Source organism: Pelobates fuscus, chromosome 5, assembly GCF_036172605.1.
Source record: "Pelobates fuscus isolate aPelFus1 chromosome 5, aPelFus1.pri, whole genome shotgun sequence".
Classification (NCBI taxonomy): domain Eukaryota; kingdom Metazoa; phylum Chordata; class Amphibia; order Anura; family Pelobatidae; genus Pelobates; species Pelobates fuscus.
In genome coordinates this window covers 285,920,999-285,939,766 of record NC_086321.1, presented here as the reverse complement: position 1 = coordinate 285,939,766, position 18,768 = coordinate 285,920,999, and the positions used below count along the sequence as shown (strand labels likewise).

General features: G+C 44.1%; 1 protein-coding gene across 2 annotated transcripts in view; it reads right to left on the bottom strand.

Moving 5' to 3' along the window:
* The window catches only part of COMP (cartilage oligomeric matrix protein), a 77,542-nt gene that overhangs the window by 27,050 nt on the left and 31,724 nt on the right, over window positions 1-18,768 (bottom strand). For both annotated transcript variants that reach the window (XM_063455398.1, XM_063455399.1), the window contains exon 6: window positions 2,817-2,891. In XM_063455398.1, the coding sequence (XP_063311468.1) occupies window positions 2,817-2,891 (75 nt within the window). The remainder of the gene's footprint in view (window positions 1-2,816; window positions 2,892-18,768) is intronic.

Here is an 18,768-nt window from a genome sequence, read left to right as displayed (position 1 = left end):
AATGCACTGTTCCAAATTATTACGCACAGTAACTTTCAAAACACTTTATAGGTTGTAAAGAACTGAAAATTGTCATTTGTTGTGTTTGCAGCAAATTTACTGAAATCAAAAGCTATTTCAATCAAACTTATAGCAACATTTTTACTTTTTAAACATTTTAACAGGTCACGTTACATTTTAACATAGGACCCCTTATTTGATGGCAGCTTCACAAGTCTTGCATCCATTGAACTTGTGACTTTTTGGACAGTTTCTGCTTGAATTTGTTTGCAAGATGTCAGAATAGCCTCCCGGAGGCCATGTGGGGAATAAATTGTCAGAGGGGGTTTTTACCATAAGAATGAGTTCAATTGATATGTTGTTATGAATACCGAGCGGTTCGGTCCAATAAAAAAAAAAAAATAATAACGGGAAAGCTGCAGAACTAAAATTAATTGCTAACATGTCTATTATTTTTACTGAACACATACACTTTACTTAAAGGGTAACTCCTGCCTTTTGCTACAGTTGCATATTCAAGGTTAGAATGCCCTATTGATCATTGCTAAAAGGTCCACCCCTTAAAAAACACAAAGTTAAAATTTGCCTGTAATCCAGCGCAGGGTAAAGCTCCCGGCGCTAATCTCCTTCCTCCATCTGACGTCAACAGGGAGCCCTGTGCCGTCCAATCACAGTTTTCTCATAGAGAGAGTGTGGAGGGATTTTAGGGGAGTATTTTAATGAAATAAATATTAAAAAGAAAATACAAGCAACGGAGGAAGGTAGGGAGGGGGAAGCGACCTTCCCCTTGCATTAGAAGAATATTATGACTGTTGCCAGCTGTCAATGTCACATGTGCCTGGGATATAACAAGCCCCCTGCATGCACAAAAATACAAATATCTCTGAATGTACAGGATTTCAAACATAAACACTTACAGACTTCCACCACCATGATTACTTCAAATCACTTCATATACCTTTTATTTCAGATTTAGTGAATGTGTCATGACATGTTCACTTTAATGCTTAGCACAAATTATTGTTTCTAAACACTGAATTCTATCCAGATAAACAAAATATGGTTTAAGTGACCAGATTCAAACATCTTTCAAATTGCAATCGTATTGCATGCGTATTTCTAATTTCTCATATTTCCTCCTGAAATTTAGTCATTTACGCCTCATTGGCCATAAAATTAATTTTAGAAAGGGCTTACTTAGCTTTATCCAGGCCCGAGGCTCCCTTGGTGATGACTACCTATCCTACTCTCACAAAGTCATCAAGGAGGCATTGCTTTCTTCGGCGAGGGTCCATATAGATGCTCCACATAAGGGTGCATTTTGGACCTGATACTTTCCTACCAGCTGCAATTCATGATGTTCAACATCAAGCATCACATGACGATTAGTGCCGAGAAACCTCATCTAGAAGCCATCAATAGGACAACCACTAGAGCCATATTAAAAACCAGCAATGTTTTAATTTGAAGGGTTAAAATGAGAGGACCACTGCAAACAGGCCACCTCATTGAAATGAAGTGGTCTGGGTGACTTTTGTGTCATCTAATATTTCATATACTATCCTACCTAACAAGATGTGTGCTAATGATCAACATGATTAGGTTTATTTATAAAGTGTATATCTAAAGGAATATTCTACAAGAGGATTAATCAGCAGTAACATTAAATTGGTTTCCATGGTGATGGATTACCTTTAGAATTCTGCCCTGCGATTCCTTTCTATCAACAAGACCCAGCGTATCCTGGACAAAAGTAGCTAACAGCATTTTGCTTTTTGTGCTTTAACCATAATGTGACGTCACTTATATTTTGTTGTTTTTTTTTATAATATGTAAGCATGAGGTTTATGTCTTCCGAAATTATTAGATTGAACTATTGCCAAAATTCTGCACTGTATACGATTGCTTGCAAGTTTATGAGATAGCAGATACATTCAGTAACTGTTTATTGTGTTTATGGTGCCATTATTCTATTTCTGCCTGATTTAAAGTCATATTTACCACTCCACTGGTAACGAAAGAGACAAACTTTCTCAAAAATTCTCTTCACCAACACAATTTGATAATCTCCTAACTCATTTATGGACTGGCAAATGTTAGGACAATATTCAATTAATAAACCTCATTGTGTAAAATGTGAAACACATGAAATGCAGGTTTCCTTATACCTCTCAGGTTATTTAACTGTGTATTGTATATAAGTGAAAAAGAACATTTTTAAGCATCAAATACATATTTTAAGCATTTTATCGTTTTTTACCTTAAACATTAGATATATTTTGCAATCTCAATTTTATTTAGTTTTTGAAAATTACATTTTACATATTAACCCTGCTTCCTCTGTCTCACCCCATCCTACAATACCTTTTTCTTCTTGGTTGCTTCATCCATGTATGTGATAACATAACTGTTTGTTTCTGTCCACAGTTTCTAAACTGCACTCACCCAGGACTCTGGGATTATTAGTTCCAATAACATCTTTCTTAAGTAAATACGATAACTGAACTACATGTTCTATAAATATGCCTAGAATGTTTTTAACAGTTCTACAGAAAGTTCTGAGAGCATATTCACTGGTTGATCACTTTCTTTTCTGAGAGGTGGCAATTGCTTGAAGTCTAAAGCCTAGGATTTTATAACAAACATAGCAACTTTAAATGTGACTATCTTTTTATATTTATTTATATTGGATTGGTTGGTTAGGCTACTCTTAAATCTAGTAAAATGCATGACCTATTTAACAATTAACTAAAAAGAACTGGTTAGCCCCAGACTCTTGATTCCCCTTATTAAACATCTGATTTATAACAGTTTACCTTGGTGTTGATGCAAACTGAGTTTCCAGGACACGGTTTATTTCCACTTTCACATTCATTTAAATCATCACACACCTGAAGAGAGGTGAGAAACAAGTTTAGAGTTAGTATCAAAGTATACAAATATACAGATAAAAAGTTATATGCTGTATCTCAAAATATGTTGCTTATTTTGAATTAGTTTTTTGAGTATAATATAATATTTTTACCATATTTTTGTGCCATACCTTAAAGTAACTCTATAGGGTCAAGAATACAAACGTGCATTCCTGAACCTAGTATTTAGGTTGCCAGTACCCCTTGCCGCACCATTAAAAAGCTGTAAAATTCACCTTTATTTCAGCCCTGCATTAGTCCACTGGCACTGGCCCCGTCACCACCCAGCCACCTTGGCTAACATTATCAGAATTGATTATCTCAGCCAAGGAGGTGGGGCGTGGGTGGATCCAAACGCCAAGCTGGCCAATCATCATCTCCTCATAGAAATGCATTGAATCAATGCATCTCTATGGGGAAAAGTCGCCGCCTCCATGAAGAGCGTGGAGACACTAAACGTCAGTGCTGCACTTTGTGCAGCACTGACCCAGGAAACACCTCTAGTAACCGTCTGGAGGTGTCCCTAGAAATTGATATAAACACTGCCTTATCTCTGAAAAGGCATTGTTTACATGAACATGACTGCACTATACTCACCAAAACAACTTTAGCTTAATGAAGTCGTTTTCGTATATAGATCTTGCCCCTGCAGTCTTATTGCTAAAGTATCAGCCATTTCAGAGATAAATCACTTAGTTTATGCAGCCCTGGTCACACCTTCACACATATGACTTACACCGCCTTCCTAAACACTTCCTGTAAAGAAAGATCTAATATTTACACTTCCATTATTGCATATTCTGTTTCATTTAGAATTTGTATTTCTTGTTAATAGATTTCTAGAACTAGCAGGAGCCTTCTGTGTGTGATTAAAGTTCAAAATGTGAGTTTTTTCTTCAAATAAATGTATATACATAATTAAAAAAAAATCAATAAATTTTTAAATGTAATACAGTTTTAAGAAATGAAAAATAAAAATCTGATGACAGTTGTTCCTTAAAGGAACACTATAGGGTCAGGAACACAAACATGTATTCCTAACCCAATTATGTTAAAACCACCATCAAGCCCCCTTTGCCCACCTTGCCTTCCTAAAGTAAAATCTTACATATATTTAAGTCTGCAGCTGCTGGCTCTGCCCCTTTCTGCCTCTGAGCTGCCTCTGTCTGCTGACATCATCAGAAGTGGTGGTCTAAACCAATCACAATGCTTCCCCATAGGATTGGCTGAGACTGTCAAGGAGGCAGATCAGGGGCAGAGCCAACATGATTCAAACACAGCCCTGGCCAATCAGCATCTCCTTATAGAGATGAATTTAATCAATGAATCTCTATGAGGAAGGTTCAGTGTCTGCATGCAGAGGGTGGAGACACAGCATGGCAATGCTGCTTACTCTGCAGTACTGCCCCAGGAAGCAGCTTTACCAGCAATCTAAGGCCAGTGGAGCTATCCCTAGGCTGTAATTTAAACACTGCATGTTCTCTGAAAAGACAGTGTTTACTGTAAGATGCTTAAGGGAATGATTCTACTCACCAGAACAAATGCAATACGCTGTAGTTGTTCTGAAGACTATAGTAGCCCATTTAAAGAAGCCAATTGAACAGGCAACCATCTAAAACTATGCTTTGTACTCCCTATAATGCTTAAAGAGACATTTCAAGTCCTCAGAGCTGTTCGCAAATATTTCAAGCTGATATTGGTCAAGGCTGTGAGTATCCCAAAAGGTTAGACCTCTAGTACCCAAACAGTTGCTATTTACCGGTCAATCTTTTGTCCTGCTTGACTATACCATGTATTATCCAGCCAGGATCAGATATACAAAGTGAGTTAGAATATGAATGCTAGCAATAATGTTTTAACCCTTTCACTACACAGTATGTTTTTCTTAAACATAGCATAACATTTGCATAACATTTATCTGAAACATGAGATGAAACTTGGGATGAAATACAATGCATAAATGTAGGATAAACAGATGGATGCAGAAACAAAACAAATCCTCTGTGCAACTCATGCAACACACATAGGTTGGAAAACAAAAGATTAAAACTCAAGATTTTAGGTAACAATTTCCTTTAAAAAATTGTTCTGTAGAAATATTTTTCTTTTGGGTTTGGTTATTTTCCATTGTAGTTTGTTCCCGTTAATCTGTATATATGAAGTGTTTTATTTTGTACTGTGATTTCTACTCCATACTAGTGATGTACCGAACTGTTCGCCAGCGAATAGTTCCCGGCGAACATAGCGTGTTCACGTTCGCCACGGCTGGCGAACACATGCGCGGTTCGATCCACCCCCTATTCGTCATCATTGAGTAAACTTTGACCCTGTGCCTCACGGTCAGCAGACACATTCCAGCAAATTAGCAGCAGACCCTCCCTTCCAGACGCTCCCACCTCCTGTACAGCATCCATTTTAGATTCATTCTGAAGCTGCATTCTTAGATAGAGGAGGGAAAGTGTAGCTGCTGCTCATTTGATAGGGAAGTTGATAGCTAGGCTAGGGTATTCAGTGTCCACTACAGTCCTGAAGGACTCATCTGATCTCTGCTGTAAGGACAGCACCCCAAAAAGCCCTTTTTAGGGCTAGAACATCAGTCTGCTTTTTTCTGTGTAATGTAATTGCAGTTGCCTGCCTGCCAGCTTCTGTGTCAGGCTCACAGTGGATACTGTGCCCACTTGCCCAGTGCCACCACTCATATCTGGTGTCACAATAGCTTAAGCTTGCAGTTAAAACAAATAATTTTTTTTTACTGTAATAGATTTTTTTATTGTAATAGCAGTTAGTTGTTAGCGTCTGGGTGTCAGGCCTTCAGTGTGTACTCTGCCAACCTCTGCCAGTGTACTTTGCCACTCATATCTGATGTCACAATAGCGTGCCTTTAAAAAGAAAAAAGTTTTTCACTGTAAGCTAATAGCAGTCAGTGTCCTTAAAGCGGGTGTCAGGCCTTCAGCGTGTACTCTGCCAACCTCTGCCAGTGCACTTTGCCACTCATATCTGGTGTCACTATAGCGTGCCTTTAAAAAGAAAAAAGTTTTTCACTGTAAGCTAATAGCAGTCAGTGTCCTTAAAGCGAGTGTCAGGCCTTCAGCGTGTACTCTGCCAACCTCTGCAAGTGCACTTTGCCACTCATATCTGGTGTCACAATAGCGTGCCTTTAAAAAGAAAAAAAGTTTTTCACTGTAAGCTAATAGCAGTTAGTTGTCTGCAAGCGTCTGAGTGTCAGGCCTTCAGCGTGTACTCTGCCAACCTCTGCCAGTGTACTTTGCCACTCATATCTGGTGTCACAATAGCGTGCCTTTAAAAAGAAAAAACGTTTTTCACTGTAAGCTAATAGCAGTCAGTGTCCTTAAAGCGGGTGTGAGGCCTTCAGCGTGTACTCTGCCAACCTCTGCAAGTGCACTTTGCCACTCATATCTGGTGTCACTATAACGTGCCTTTAAAAAGAAAAAAGTTTTTCACTGTAAGCGAATAGCAGTCAGTGTCCTTAAAGCGGGTGTAAGGCCTTCAGCGTGTACTCTGCCAACCTCTGCAAGTGCACTTTGTCACTCATATCTGGTGTCAAAATAGCGTGCCTTTAAAAAGAAAAAAAGTTTTTCACTGTAAGCTAATAGCAGTCAGTGTCCTTAAAGCGGGTGTCAGGCCTTCAGCGTGTACTCTGACAACCTCTGCAAGTGCACTTTGCCACTCATATCTTGTGTCACTATAGCGTGCCTTTAAAAAGAAAAAACGTTTTTCACTGTAAGCTAATAGCAGTTAGTTGTCTGCAAGCGTTTGGGTGTCATGCCTTCAGCGTGTACTCTGCCAACCTCTGCCAGTGTACTTTGCCACTCATATCTGGTGTCACAATAGCGTGCATTTAAAACCAAAAAACTTTTTTCCACTGTTATAGATTGAATAGCAGTCAGAGTCCTTCAAGCGGGTGTCAGGCCTTCAGCGTGTACTCTGCCAACCTCTGCCAGTGCACATTGCCACTCATATCTGGTCTCACAGTAGCTTGCACGCATAGTACCACTAACCCAAAAAAAAATGACAGGCAGAGGCAGGCCACCCCGCAGGGGCCATCGTGGTCGTGGTGCTGTGATTCTCTTTTGCCCTAGAATAATGCCCAGTTTTCAGAGGCCATGTACCCTGAACTTGAAAAGTTCTGAGGACATAGTTGACTGGCTAACACAGGACACCCAATCGTCTACAGCTTCCGCTCGGAACCTTGATGCACCATCCTCCTCCAGCTTAGCTTCGGGCACCTCTCAAGATACCACTCACCCGCCTGCCACCACTACCAACACTAGCACCACAGCCGCTTTACTTGGTATGTCAGAGGAGTTATTTACACATCCGTTTGAAGAAATGAGTGATGTGCAACCATTATTGCCAGAGGATGTAGATAACAGGGATATGTCTCAGGCAGGCAGCATTACACACATGGACGTACGGTGTGATGATGATGATGTTGTACCCGCTGTTGCTTCCTTTGCTGAGTTGTCAGATACAAGTGAAGCGGTTGATGATGACGATGCGTCCATGGATGTCACGTGGGTGCCCGCTCGGCAAGAAGAAGAACAGGGCGAAAGTTCAGATGGGGAGACTGAGAGGAGGAGGAAGAGATGAGTTGGAAGCAGGGGGAGGTCATCACAAGGAGCTAGTGGCACAGTCAGACAGCATGCATCGGCACCCGGGGTCAGCCCGACAGCACGCCAATCAACGCATGCTGTGTCCACCACCAGAATGCCGTCATTGCAGAGCTCAGCAGTGCGGCATTTTTTTTGTTTGTCTGCCTCTGACAACAGCGATGCCATTTGAAACTGTGCCAAAAGAAACTGAGTCGTGGGAAGTCCAACACCCACCTAGGTACAACTGCTTTGCGTAGGCACATGATCGCACATCACAAACGCCTATGGGATCAACACATGAGTACAAGCAGCACACAAACTCAAAGCCGCCATCCTCCTCCTGGTCCAGCATCTTCAGCCACGTCAACCACTGCTGTCCTCCTTGCCCCCTCTCAACCATCCGCCACTCCGTCTCTCGCCTTGAGCAGTTCCCGCTCATCTGCCCACAGTCAGGTGTCTGTCAAGGACATGTTTGAGCGTAAGAAGCCAATGTCAGAAAGTCACCCCCTTGCCCAGCGTCTGACAGCTGGCTTGTCTGAACTATTAGCCCGCCAGCTTTTACCATACAAGCTGGTGGAGACTGAGGCGTTCAAAAAATTTGTGGCTATTGGGATACCGCAGTGGAAGGTAAATTTCTTTGCACAAAAGGCAAACCCCAACCTGTACTCGATTGTGCAAAAGGAAGTAATGGCATGTCTGGCACACAGTGATGGGGCAAGGGTCCATCTGACCACTGATACCTGGTCTGCAAAGCATGGTCAGGGCAGGTATATCACCTACACTGCGCATTGGGTAAACCTGCTGACGGCTGCCAAGCATGGAATGCGTGGCTCTGCAGAGGAGTTGGTGACACCGCCACGACTTGCAGGCAGGCCTGCTGCCACCTCCTCTACTCCTCCTATTCCATCCTCTTCCATAACCTCCTCGGCTGAGTCCTCTTCTGCTGCTGCGTCTTGCTCCACATCAACGGCACCCCCCCAGCTCCCCAGGTACTATTCCACATCCCGGATACGGCAGTGTCACGCCGTCTTGGGTTTGACTTGCTTGAAAGCAGAGAGTCACACCGGACAAGCACTCCTGTCCACCCTGAACACACAGATGGAAAAGTGGCTGACTCTGCAGCAACTGGATATCAGCAAAGTGGTTTGTGACAACGGAACAAGTTTGTTGGCGGCATTGAAGTTGGGCAAGTTGACACATGTGCCGTGCATGGCACATGTGTGTAATCTGATCGTACAACGCTTTGTGCATAAGTACACAGGCTTACAGGACGTCCTGAAGCAGGCCAGGAAGGTGTGTGGCCATTTCAGGCGTTCCTCCACGGCCATGGTGCACTTTGCAGATATCCAATGGCGAAACAACATGCCAGTGAGGCGCTTGATTTGTGACAGCCCGACATGTTGGAATTCAACACTCCTAATGTTCGACCGCCTGCTCCAACAAGAAAAAGCCGTTAATGAATATTTGTATGACCGGGGTGCTAGCACAGCCTCTGGGGAGCTGGGAATTTCTTTTGCCACATTACTGGACGCTCATGCGCAATGCCTGTAGGCTCATGCGTCCTTTTGAGGAGGTGACAAAACCTACTCAGTCGCACCAAAGGCACCATTAGCGACATCATACCATTTGTTTTCTTCCTGGAGCGTGCCCTGCGAAGAGTGCTGGATCAGGCCATAGATGAGCGTGAAGAGGAAGAGGAAGAGTTGTGGTCACCATCACCACCAGAAACAGCCTTATCAGCATCGCTTGCTGGACCTGCGGCAACGCTGGAAGAGGATTGTGAGGAAGAGGAGTCAGAGGAGGATTGTGGCTTTGAGGAGGAGGAGGAAGACCAACCACAACAGGCATCCCAGGGTGCTCGTTGTCACCTATCTGATACCCGTGGTGTTGTACATGGCTGGGGGGAAGAACATACCTTCATTGAGATCATTGAGGAGGAGGAACGGGAAAGGAGTAGCTCGGCATCCAACCTTGTGCAAATGGGGTCTTTCATGCTGTCATGCCTGTTGAGGGACCCTCGTATAAAAAGGCTGAAGGAGAACGACCTGTACTGGGTGTCCACGTTACTAGACCCCCGGTATAAGCAGAAAGTGGCGGAAATGTTACCAAATTACAACAAGTTGGAAAGGATGCAGCATTTGCAAAATAAATTAAAAAGTATGCTTTACACAGCGTATAAGGGTGATGTCACAGCACAACGGGAATCTAACAGGGGAAGAGGTGAAAGTAATTCTCCTCCTCCCACGACCACGCCGGCAAGGACAGGACGCTTTAAAGACGTGTTGTTGATGGAGGACATGCAGAGCTTTTTAAGTCCTACGCATCGCCACAGCCCTTTGGGATCCACCCTCAGAGAACGACTCGACCGACAGGTAGCAGACTACCTTGCCTTAACTGCAGATATCGACACTCTGAGGAGAACCCCTTGACTACTGGGTGTGCAGGCTTGACCTGTGGCCTGAGCTATCCCAATTTGCGATAGCACTTCTGGCCTGCCCCGCTTCAAGTGTCCTGTCAGAAAGGACCTTCAGTGCAGCAGGAGGTATTGTCACTGAGAAGAGAAGTCGCCTAGGTCAAAAAAGTCTAGATTACCTCACCTTTATTAAGATGAATGAGGGATGGATCCCGAAGGGACTGACAGTGGGCGATACATTCAACTAAAAAAGGCCTGATGAGATGAGCTGCCTTGGGCTAAAAATGGTGACCCTATGTAGGAGGAACAGTCCCTATTCTGCTCTGTGTCAGTGTGTATCATGGTCCCTGAGGACAGGTGTCAATCTGCCAAGTGACCCTATGTAGGGGGAACAGTCCCTATTCTGCTCTGTGTCAGTGTGTATCAGGGATCATTAGGATATGTGTCAATCCATATCTGCCAAGTGACCCTATGTAGGGGGAACAGTCCCTATTCTGCTCTGTGTCAGTGTGTATCAGGGTCTCTGAGGACAGGTGTCAATCCATAGCTGCCAAGTGACCCTATGTAGGGGGAACAGTCCCTATTCTGCTCTGTGTCAGTGTGTATCAGGGTCTCTGAGGACAGGTGTCAATCCATATGTCAAGGTGTCAATATGTCATATGTCAGGTGTCAAGCCATATCCATTGTGATTTAGGATTGTTAGGTGATTTATGCCCTTTATGGATTAAAACCAGACTTTGCATCAACTGTGTAATTTTCCAATAGAGTTTTGCCATGGATCCCCCTCCGGCATGCCACAGTCCAGGTGTTAGTCCCCTTGAAACAACTTTTCCATCACTATTGTGGCCAGAAAGAGTCCCTGTGGGTTTTAAAATTCGCCTGCCCATTGAAGTCTATGGCGGTTCGCCTGGTTCGCCGGTTCGCGAACGTTTGCGGAAGTTCGCGTCCGCCATTCGCGAACCGAAAATTTTGTGTTCTCGACATCACTACTCCATACATGTGTTTTAGTTTATTTTATATTAGCTCAGAGTTCCAAATTTTCCACTTTGCCCTCCATGACTTATATATGACCTTATTTGCAATGTGACAGTAGAATTCCTTCAGTTTTCTCAGTTTGACCATGGACAATTGGGCTTTTTAGCCTTTGTCTTCATAAAGTATAGGCATTTTTGCTGTGCTGCCACCCACCCAATGTGTTCCTTATTAAGGGTTAATAAGTGTATAGGGGTTTGGGAAATACCCCTCTCTGTCTCATTAGAGATTTTACCTTCTACCTGAAAACAGCCAGGTGAATTGTTAGTGTAGGACTCACCTAAGAGGTTTGCCTTGACGTGTCAGGTGAGCTTACACTTTAATGGCCATTGGAGTGATACTAGAACACCTCTAGTTATTTAAATGTCCTAGGGATTTGGGATAGGATGCAAGTAACATTGTTCTGTGTTTTTTTTTATTGTTTAAGCATTAACTGACATTAAAGCTGTAATTTCCATGCTTCTGTGTGTGTTTAAAACACAACTTGTCTATCAGATTCTTTCTGTATCGAAAGGGTTGAAATGTTGAAAATGTTACAAAAAATGTAGTTGTTTATAAGTGGGCGAATACATTTTTTTCTGGCAATATTGTTTCTTTTGCATTGCTATTAAGAAGCTATACCAGTGTATGTAATACTGACACAGCAGCATCCTGACACCTAGTGGACTTGAACATTAATTATTGATATTTTCTCTGTTTTGAGAGGTCACCAAACATTTTCAAAAACAATAATGAATATACTCATATGGTATTGTCCAAAACACATTTACAACACACCTATTGAAATCTTAACCAAACTAAGATTTAAATTGTTGTTCATACTATTCAACCAACACCACAGTTTGTAAGCTTAGAATGTACATAGTTACATAGTTACATAGCTGAAAAGAGACTTGGGTGGGTCCATCAAGCTTTTCTCACATATGTTTTTGCTGTTGATCCAAAACCTAAACTAAATGTTGGAGTTTATTCTCTCTCTCGCCCAGGACACATGTTTTGTGTTAGAAACTTACTTAAAGAGACACTGTGTGTGTGCATATATATTTAATATATTTAAAAGAACATTCCAGGCACCATAATCACTACAGTGTCAGCTGATCGTTTTAAGCCAATTAGCTAAGCCTTGCTTTCTTCAGGAACTTAGTTTTCTCCATTCATGGTAGTGGAGGCGAGGAGCGGCACCTTAAAGACCACAGGTAATAAGTCAAACCGTTAACATGGGAGATTGGCAGGGCTGTCCAGACAATCTGTAGTGGTTATGGTGCCTGGAGTGTTCCTTTAAAGTAAGAAAAGTGACTTTGTATTTACTATCTATTTTGCAAACAAGTCAATTCTGTCGGTAATAATTATTTCCTTTCAACTTAAAAAGGGTATGCTGAAAGCATTTATCTCACTGCAAGCTCTTCTGGCATTGCACTTGCCCCAGTGTTTTCCACAGGAAAGTCTAACGAGCTATAGAATGGTATACATACACACATCTCCCAAACTGACACTCATCTTGCTCCAGCATTCATACTCTCAGATGGACACACCCTGCTTAGCCTACACACCCAGCCTACAGATGGACACACCCTGCTCAAATACACACACACACATGCAACCAGCAGATATATGTGAACTCATACAATCCGCCAGCAGACACAGATATTCACACTCATCTTTCACCAGCATGTATGCTCACTTATTCAAGTTTCGCCAGCAAATACAGATATAAACATTGCTCACGCTGCATTAGCAGGCACCTATATACACTCACACTCCCGCTGACAGAGATTAAGAGATGTGACTGGATTCAGACAAACCCTGTTGGCCACATTAACAGCAGTCCCTCCTTACTTAGCCCAGGTGGCACATAATCAGCTTGTACCCGCTTCCAAACCCAATGTCATCCAGGATGTCTTCTGTTTACATACATTAATAGAAATCTACTCCACAAACAAATATTACTGGTATTTATAAAGCACCAACAATCTTTGTGAACATGGTAGGGATCCGCTCCAATGCTGATCTTCACCGTAGATTGGTTACGGGAGATACTTCCCCAACCAGTCACAGTGGTTAACATAAACAACTTTATATCAGATAAAGAGCAAAAAATGAGGCAGGATCACCCCGTAATCAACCGGGCTGATCCCCCTCAAAAACCACCCCAATAGGAGCGTCTAAGAATTAAACCAAAATAATTAATAAACTTTATTGAAAAAATAATAAATTAAAAAGCTAGAAACTCATAGATAAATAGATCCTTGGTTACTGCAGGCATATGACTGTAAAGGGTTGTATCCAAAAAATTTAGCACTAAAACTCATAACAGAGTTGTTAGTAAAGGAGACACATGTTACAATGTATATTAGGCCATGCAGATAATCACTAGAAACCAACATAAACAGTATATTGTGCTGCAAAAATGTACCAGAAATCGAAAGGACAGGGAAGAGTTTATAGTAGAAAAGATAAAGGGAGAAAGAGAGACTTCCAACTACCCTTCGTATTAAGCCCAATGCCCCTCCTGTCTCAGAAACTGGTGAATAGTGATGTCCCGGACGGTTCGCCGGCGAATAGTTCCCAGCGAACATAGAGTGCTCGCGTTTGCGGCGGCGGGCGAACATATGCGATGTTCGGTCCGCCCCCTATTCGTCATCATTGAGTAAACTTTGACCCTGTACCTCACATTCAGCAGACACATTCCAGCCAATCAGCAGCAGACCCTCCCTTCCAGACCCTCCCACCTCCTGGACAGCATCCATTTAAGATTCATTCAGAGGCTGCATTCATTTTTTTTTTGCAATGTATTATTTTTTTTTTCAGTGCATATAAATGTTACAAGCAGATACTCCCCCCAGACATTGTGTATTACTGCAGATACTCCCCCCAGACACTCTGTGTTACTGCAGATACTCCCTCCAGACACTCTGTGTTACTGCAGATACTCCCTCCAGACACTCTGTGTTACTGCAGATACTCCCTCCAGACACTCTGTGTTACTGCAGATACTCCCTCCAGACACTCTGTGTTACTGCATATACTCCCTCAAGACACTCTGTGTTACTGCATATACTCCCTCCAGACACTCTGTGTTTGTGCAGATACTCCCCCCAGACACTCTGTGTTACTGCAGATACTCCCTCCAGACACCTTGTGTTACTGCAGATACTCCCTCCAGACACCCTGTGTTACTGCAGATACTCCCTCCAGACTCCCTGTGTTACTGCAGATACTCCCCCCAGACACTCTGTATTACTGCAGATACTCCCCCCAGACACTGACACAGAGCAGAATAGGGACTGTTCCTCCTACATAGGGTCACTTGGCAGATATGGATTGACACCTATCCTAAGGATCCCTGATACACACTGGGGGGGGACCTACTGTACTCCCCCCCCCGCCCCCACCCCTGCACGGTGGGTGGGGGCCATAAAAATAATGAGGGAGGGGACCTACTGTCCTCCCCCCCATCCCCTGCACCTGCGTGGTGGGTGGGGGCCATAAATCACAATTGGGGGGGACCTACTGTCCTCCCCCTGCCCCCACCCCTGCGCGGTGGGTGGGGCCCATAAATATAATGAGGGGCGGGGACCTACTGTCCTCCCCCCGGCCTCCACCCCTGCGCGGTGGCTGGGGGCCATAAAAAAAATGAGGGGGGTCCTACTGTCCTCCCCCCGGCCCCCACCCCTGCGCGGTGGGTGGGGGCCATTAATCACAATGGGGGGACCTACTGTCCTCCCCCACCCCACCCCTGCGCAGTGGGTGGGGGCCATAAAAATAATGAGGGGGGGGGACCTACTGTCCTCCCCCCGGCCCCCACCCCTGCGCGGCGGTGGGTGGGGGCCATAAAAATAATGAGGGGGGACCTACTGTCCTCCCCCCGGCCCCCACCCCTGCGCGGTGGGTGGTGGAGGCATATAAATAATGAGGGGGGGGACCTACTGTCCTCCCCCACTGGCCCTCACCCCTGCACGGTGGGTGGGGGCCATAAAAATAATGAGGGGGGACGTACTGTACTCCCCCCTGGCCCCCACCCCTGAGCGGTGGGTGGGGGCCCTAATAAAAACAATAAGGGGGGACCTATTGTCCCCCCCCAGCCCCCACCCCTGAGTGGTGGGTGGGGGCCCTAAATAAAAATCCCCCCCAATCAAAGGTGACTAGGGGTCCCCAAGCCCCTAGTCACCCACCCCCACCCCAAAAGAAGTTACCCCCTACCTACCCCCCTCACCCTAAAAAATAGTGAGGGGGGAATAAAATAACTAACCTGTAAAGAAAAATTCAACTTACCATTTGACGTCTTCTTTTTTCTAAAATCTTCTTTTTTCAGCCCCAAAAAAGGGCAAATAAAAAGCCATAAGAACCGACGCAATAAAAACAAAAAACAAAAACAAAAACGAGCGCTAAAAAAATTATCCATCTTCACCCATGGAGTGCTCCACGCAGACTGAGCTCTCAAGGGCGGGGGAAGGCTTATAAAGCCTTGCCACGCCCTGCATTTAGGCTAAGAACACTCTGATTGGCTGGTTTAAGCCAATCATAATGCTCTTTGTCATTTTACACAGCGTGGGAAAATTCTAAAGAACTTTCCCACGCTGTGTAAAATGACACAGAGCACTCTGATTGGTTAGATTCCAAGCCCACCAATCGCAGTGCTCTGTGTCATTTTACACAGCGTGGGAAAGTTCTTTAGAATTTTCCCACGCTGTGTAAAATGACAAAGAGCACTCTGATTGGCTTAAACCAGCCAATCAGAGTGTTCTTAGCCTAATTGCAGGGCGTGGCAAGGCTTTATAAGCATTCCCCCGCCCTGCAGAGCTCAGTCTGCGCGGAGCCCTCCATGGGTGAAGATGGATTATTATTTTTTGCGCTCGTTTTTTTTTGTTTGTTTTTTAAATTGCGTCAGTTCTTATGGCTTTTTATTTGCCCTTTTTTGGGGCTGAAAAAAAGAAGATTTTAGAAAAAAGAAGACATCAAATGGTAAGTTGAATTTTTCTTTACAGGTTAGTTATTTTATTCCCCCCTCACTATTTTTTAGGGTGAGGGGGGTAGGTAGGGGGTAACTTCTTTTGGGGTTGGGGGGTGGGTGACTACGGGCTTGGGGACCCCTAGTCACCTTTGATTGGGGGGGGGGTTATTTAGGGTCCCCACCCACCACTCAGGGGTGGGGGCTGGGGGGGACAGTAGGTCCCCCCTTATTGTTTTTTTAGGGCCCCCACCCACCACTTAGGGGTGGGGGCCAGGGGGGGAGGACAGTAGGTCCCCCCGTCATTATTGTTATGGCCCCCACCCACCACGCAGGGGTGAAGGCCGGGGGGGAGGACAGTAGGTCCCCCCTCTTTATTTTCATGGCCCCCACCCACCGCGCAGGGGTGGGGGCCAGGGGGGAGGACAGTAGGTCCCCCCCTCATTATTTTTATGGCCCCCAACCACCGTGCAGGGGTGGGGGTGGGGGGAGGACAGTAGGTCCCCCCCATTGAGATTTATGGCCCCCACCCACACCGTAGGGGTGGGGGCCGGGGGGTGGACAGTAGGTCCCCCCTCATTATTTTTATGGCCCCCACCCACTGCGCAGGGGTGGGAGCTGGGGGGGGAGGACAGTAGGTCCCCCCGTCATTATTTGTATGGCCCCCACCCACCGCGCAGGGGTGGGGGCGGTGGGACGACAGTAGGTCCCCCTCATTGTGATTTATGGACCCCACCCACCGTGCAAGGGTGGGGGCTGGGGGGGAAGGCAGTAGGTCCCCCACCCCAGTGTGTATCAGGGTCCTTCAGGACAGGTGTCAATCCATATCTGCCAAGTGACCCTATGTAGGAGGAACAGTCCCTATTCTGCTCTGTGTCAATGTGTATCAGGGATTGTTAGGATAGGTGTCAATCCACATCTGCCAAGTGACCCTATGTAGGGGGAACAGTCCCTATTCTGCTCTGTGTCAGTGTGTATCAGGGATCCTTAGGATAGGTGTCAATCCATATCTGCCAAGTGACCCTATGTAGGGGGAACAGTCCCTATTCTGCTCTGTGCCAGTGTGTATCAGGGTCTCTGAGGAAAGGTGTCAATCCATATGTCAAGGTGTCAATATGTCATATGTCAGGTGTCAAGCCATATCCATTGTGATTTAGGAATGTTAGGTGATGTCTGCCCTTTATGGATTAAAACCAGACTCTGCATCAACTGTGTAATTTTCCATGGGAGTTTTGCCATAGATCCCCCTCCGGCATGCCACAGTCCAGGTGTTAGTCCCCTTGAAACAACTTTTCCATCACTATTGTGGCCAGAAAGAGTCCCTGTGGGTTTTAAAATTTGCCTGCATATTGAAGTCTATGGCGGTTCACCCGGTTTGCAGGTTCACGTTCGCCGTTCGCCGTTCGCGAACCGAAAATTTTGTATTCGCGACATCACTACTGGTGAACCAAAAGTCTCATTAAAGCACAATAAAGACTGCAAAATAAGTACTAAAGTAGTAGTTCGCTAAAGTACTAAAAACAAACAAACCGCCTTTCTCAAGGGCCAAACAAGGTTAGTCCGAACTTTATATCAGTTTTAGAACGTTAAGAACATATTCAATTAAAAAGCACTATCAATTTCAATTAACTGATTTTGAGTATGGTAAAATATCAGTGTTTCGACATTCCGCTTGTAATGAAATGATTCTAGAGAAATGTGAATATATTACGTGATATGAAGAGATTAGATTTTTACTCTCTGGCTCTGAACATCTACATTTGTACACTAGGCACGCGTTTACCTCTGTTACATGAGCATGTGCTTGTCTCTCGCTTACTCGTTCAGTTTTATTGGCTGCCTCTGAGCTTTTTAAATTTATTCTTGTGTTCGTCAATGTGTATGTTATGTTGTATGTAGGTAAACATTGGTTAGCATAAAATATGTACAACACCAGTAAGCTGTTCACTGTCAGAGAGAAAGCTGTAGGGATTCTGTCCCTCACTTACACATATAAACCTCTTTATTTGGCCACAGCGGGAGGTGAAGGCAGTGGTTACTTAACGCCTTCCTTTCCACACGAAAATAAAAAAAGTGTATGTAAACCATTCTAAATTTCAAAATCGGAGATACTTTCTACTTACTTTTTCCTCTGTTTCTTTGTGTGTCCTTGTGATTCATACCACCAAAGATTTCATTTATTCCCTTCATGAATGTATAATGTGACTGCTACACTCATAAATAGAACATACAGTGATAGAATATATAGAAGGGCGCTAACTTATGCACCAGTTTGCATTTAGGTACAGCAACTTAATTATTATGGAAATTCCCATAGATGGTATAGCAACAAGCAGAATTTCAATTATTTGATCATCAGCTTTAAAATGAATCAGTCATGCGACAAAATGATTGAAGCAAGGCGGAGACATGACCTATATACTGCGCTAATCAAATAACTTGTTAATGTATAGGCTATGAATTATTCAGCTGAATAAGTATGCCGAGGAACACTGGACAGAATACAAATGTATCCCCTCTTTTTCTAAATTATTGACGATTCTTAGAGCGAGCTTGAGCAATGTAAATGAATACAGATAGAAAGTATTCAGTTTGCAATAGGGACCATGATACACTTTGGGGCATATCACACACAAATAAATTAATTATGCATTTTATCACAGAAGGGTTTTGCCCGCACTGGTTAAAACAGACCAATCATATCTGCCATGTTTTATTTATTTATTACTGGTATTTATAAAGCACCAACAGATTCCGCAGCGCTGTACAATTAGTGGAGAACATACAATATACACACAAATACAAAAGGTAGAGAGGGCCCTGCCTGTATGTTGAATTCTTTCCATTAAG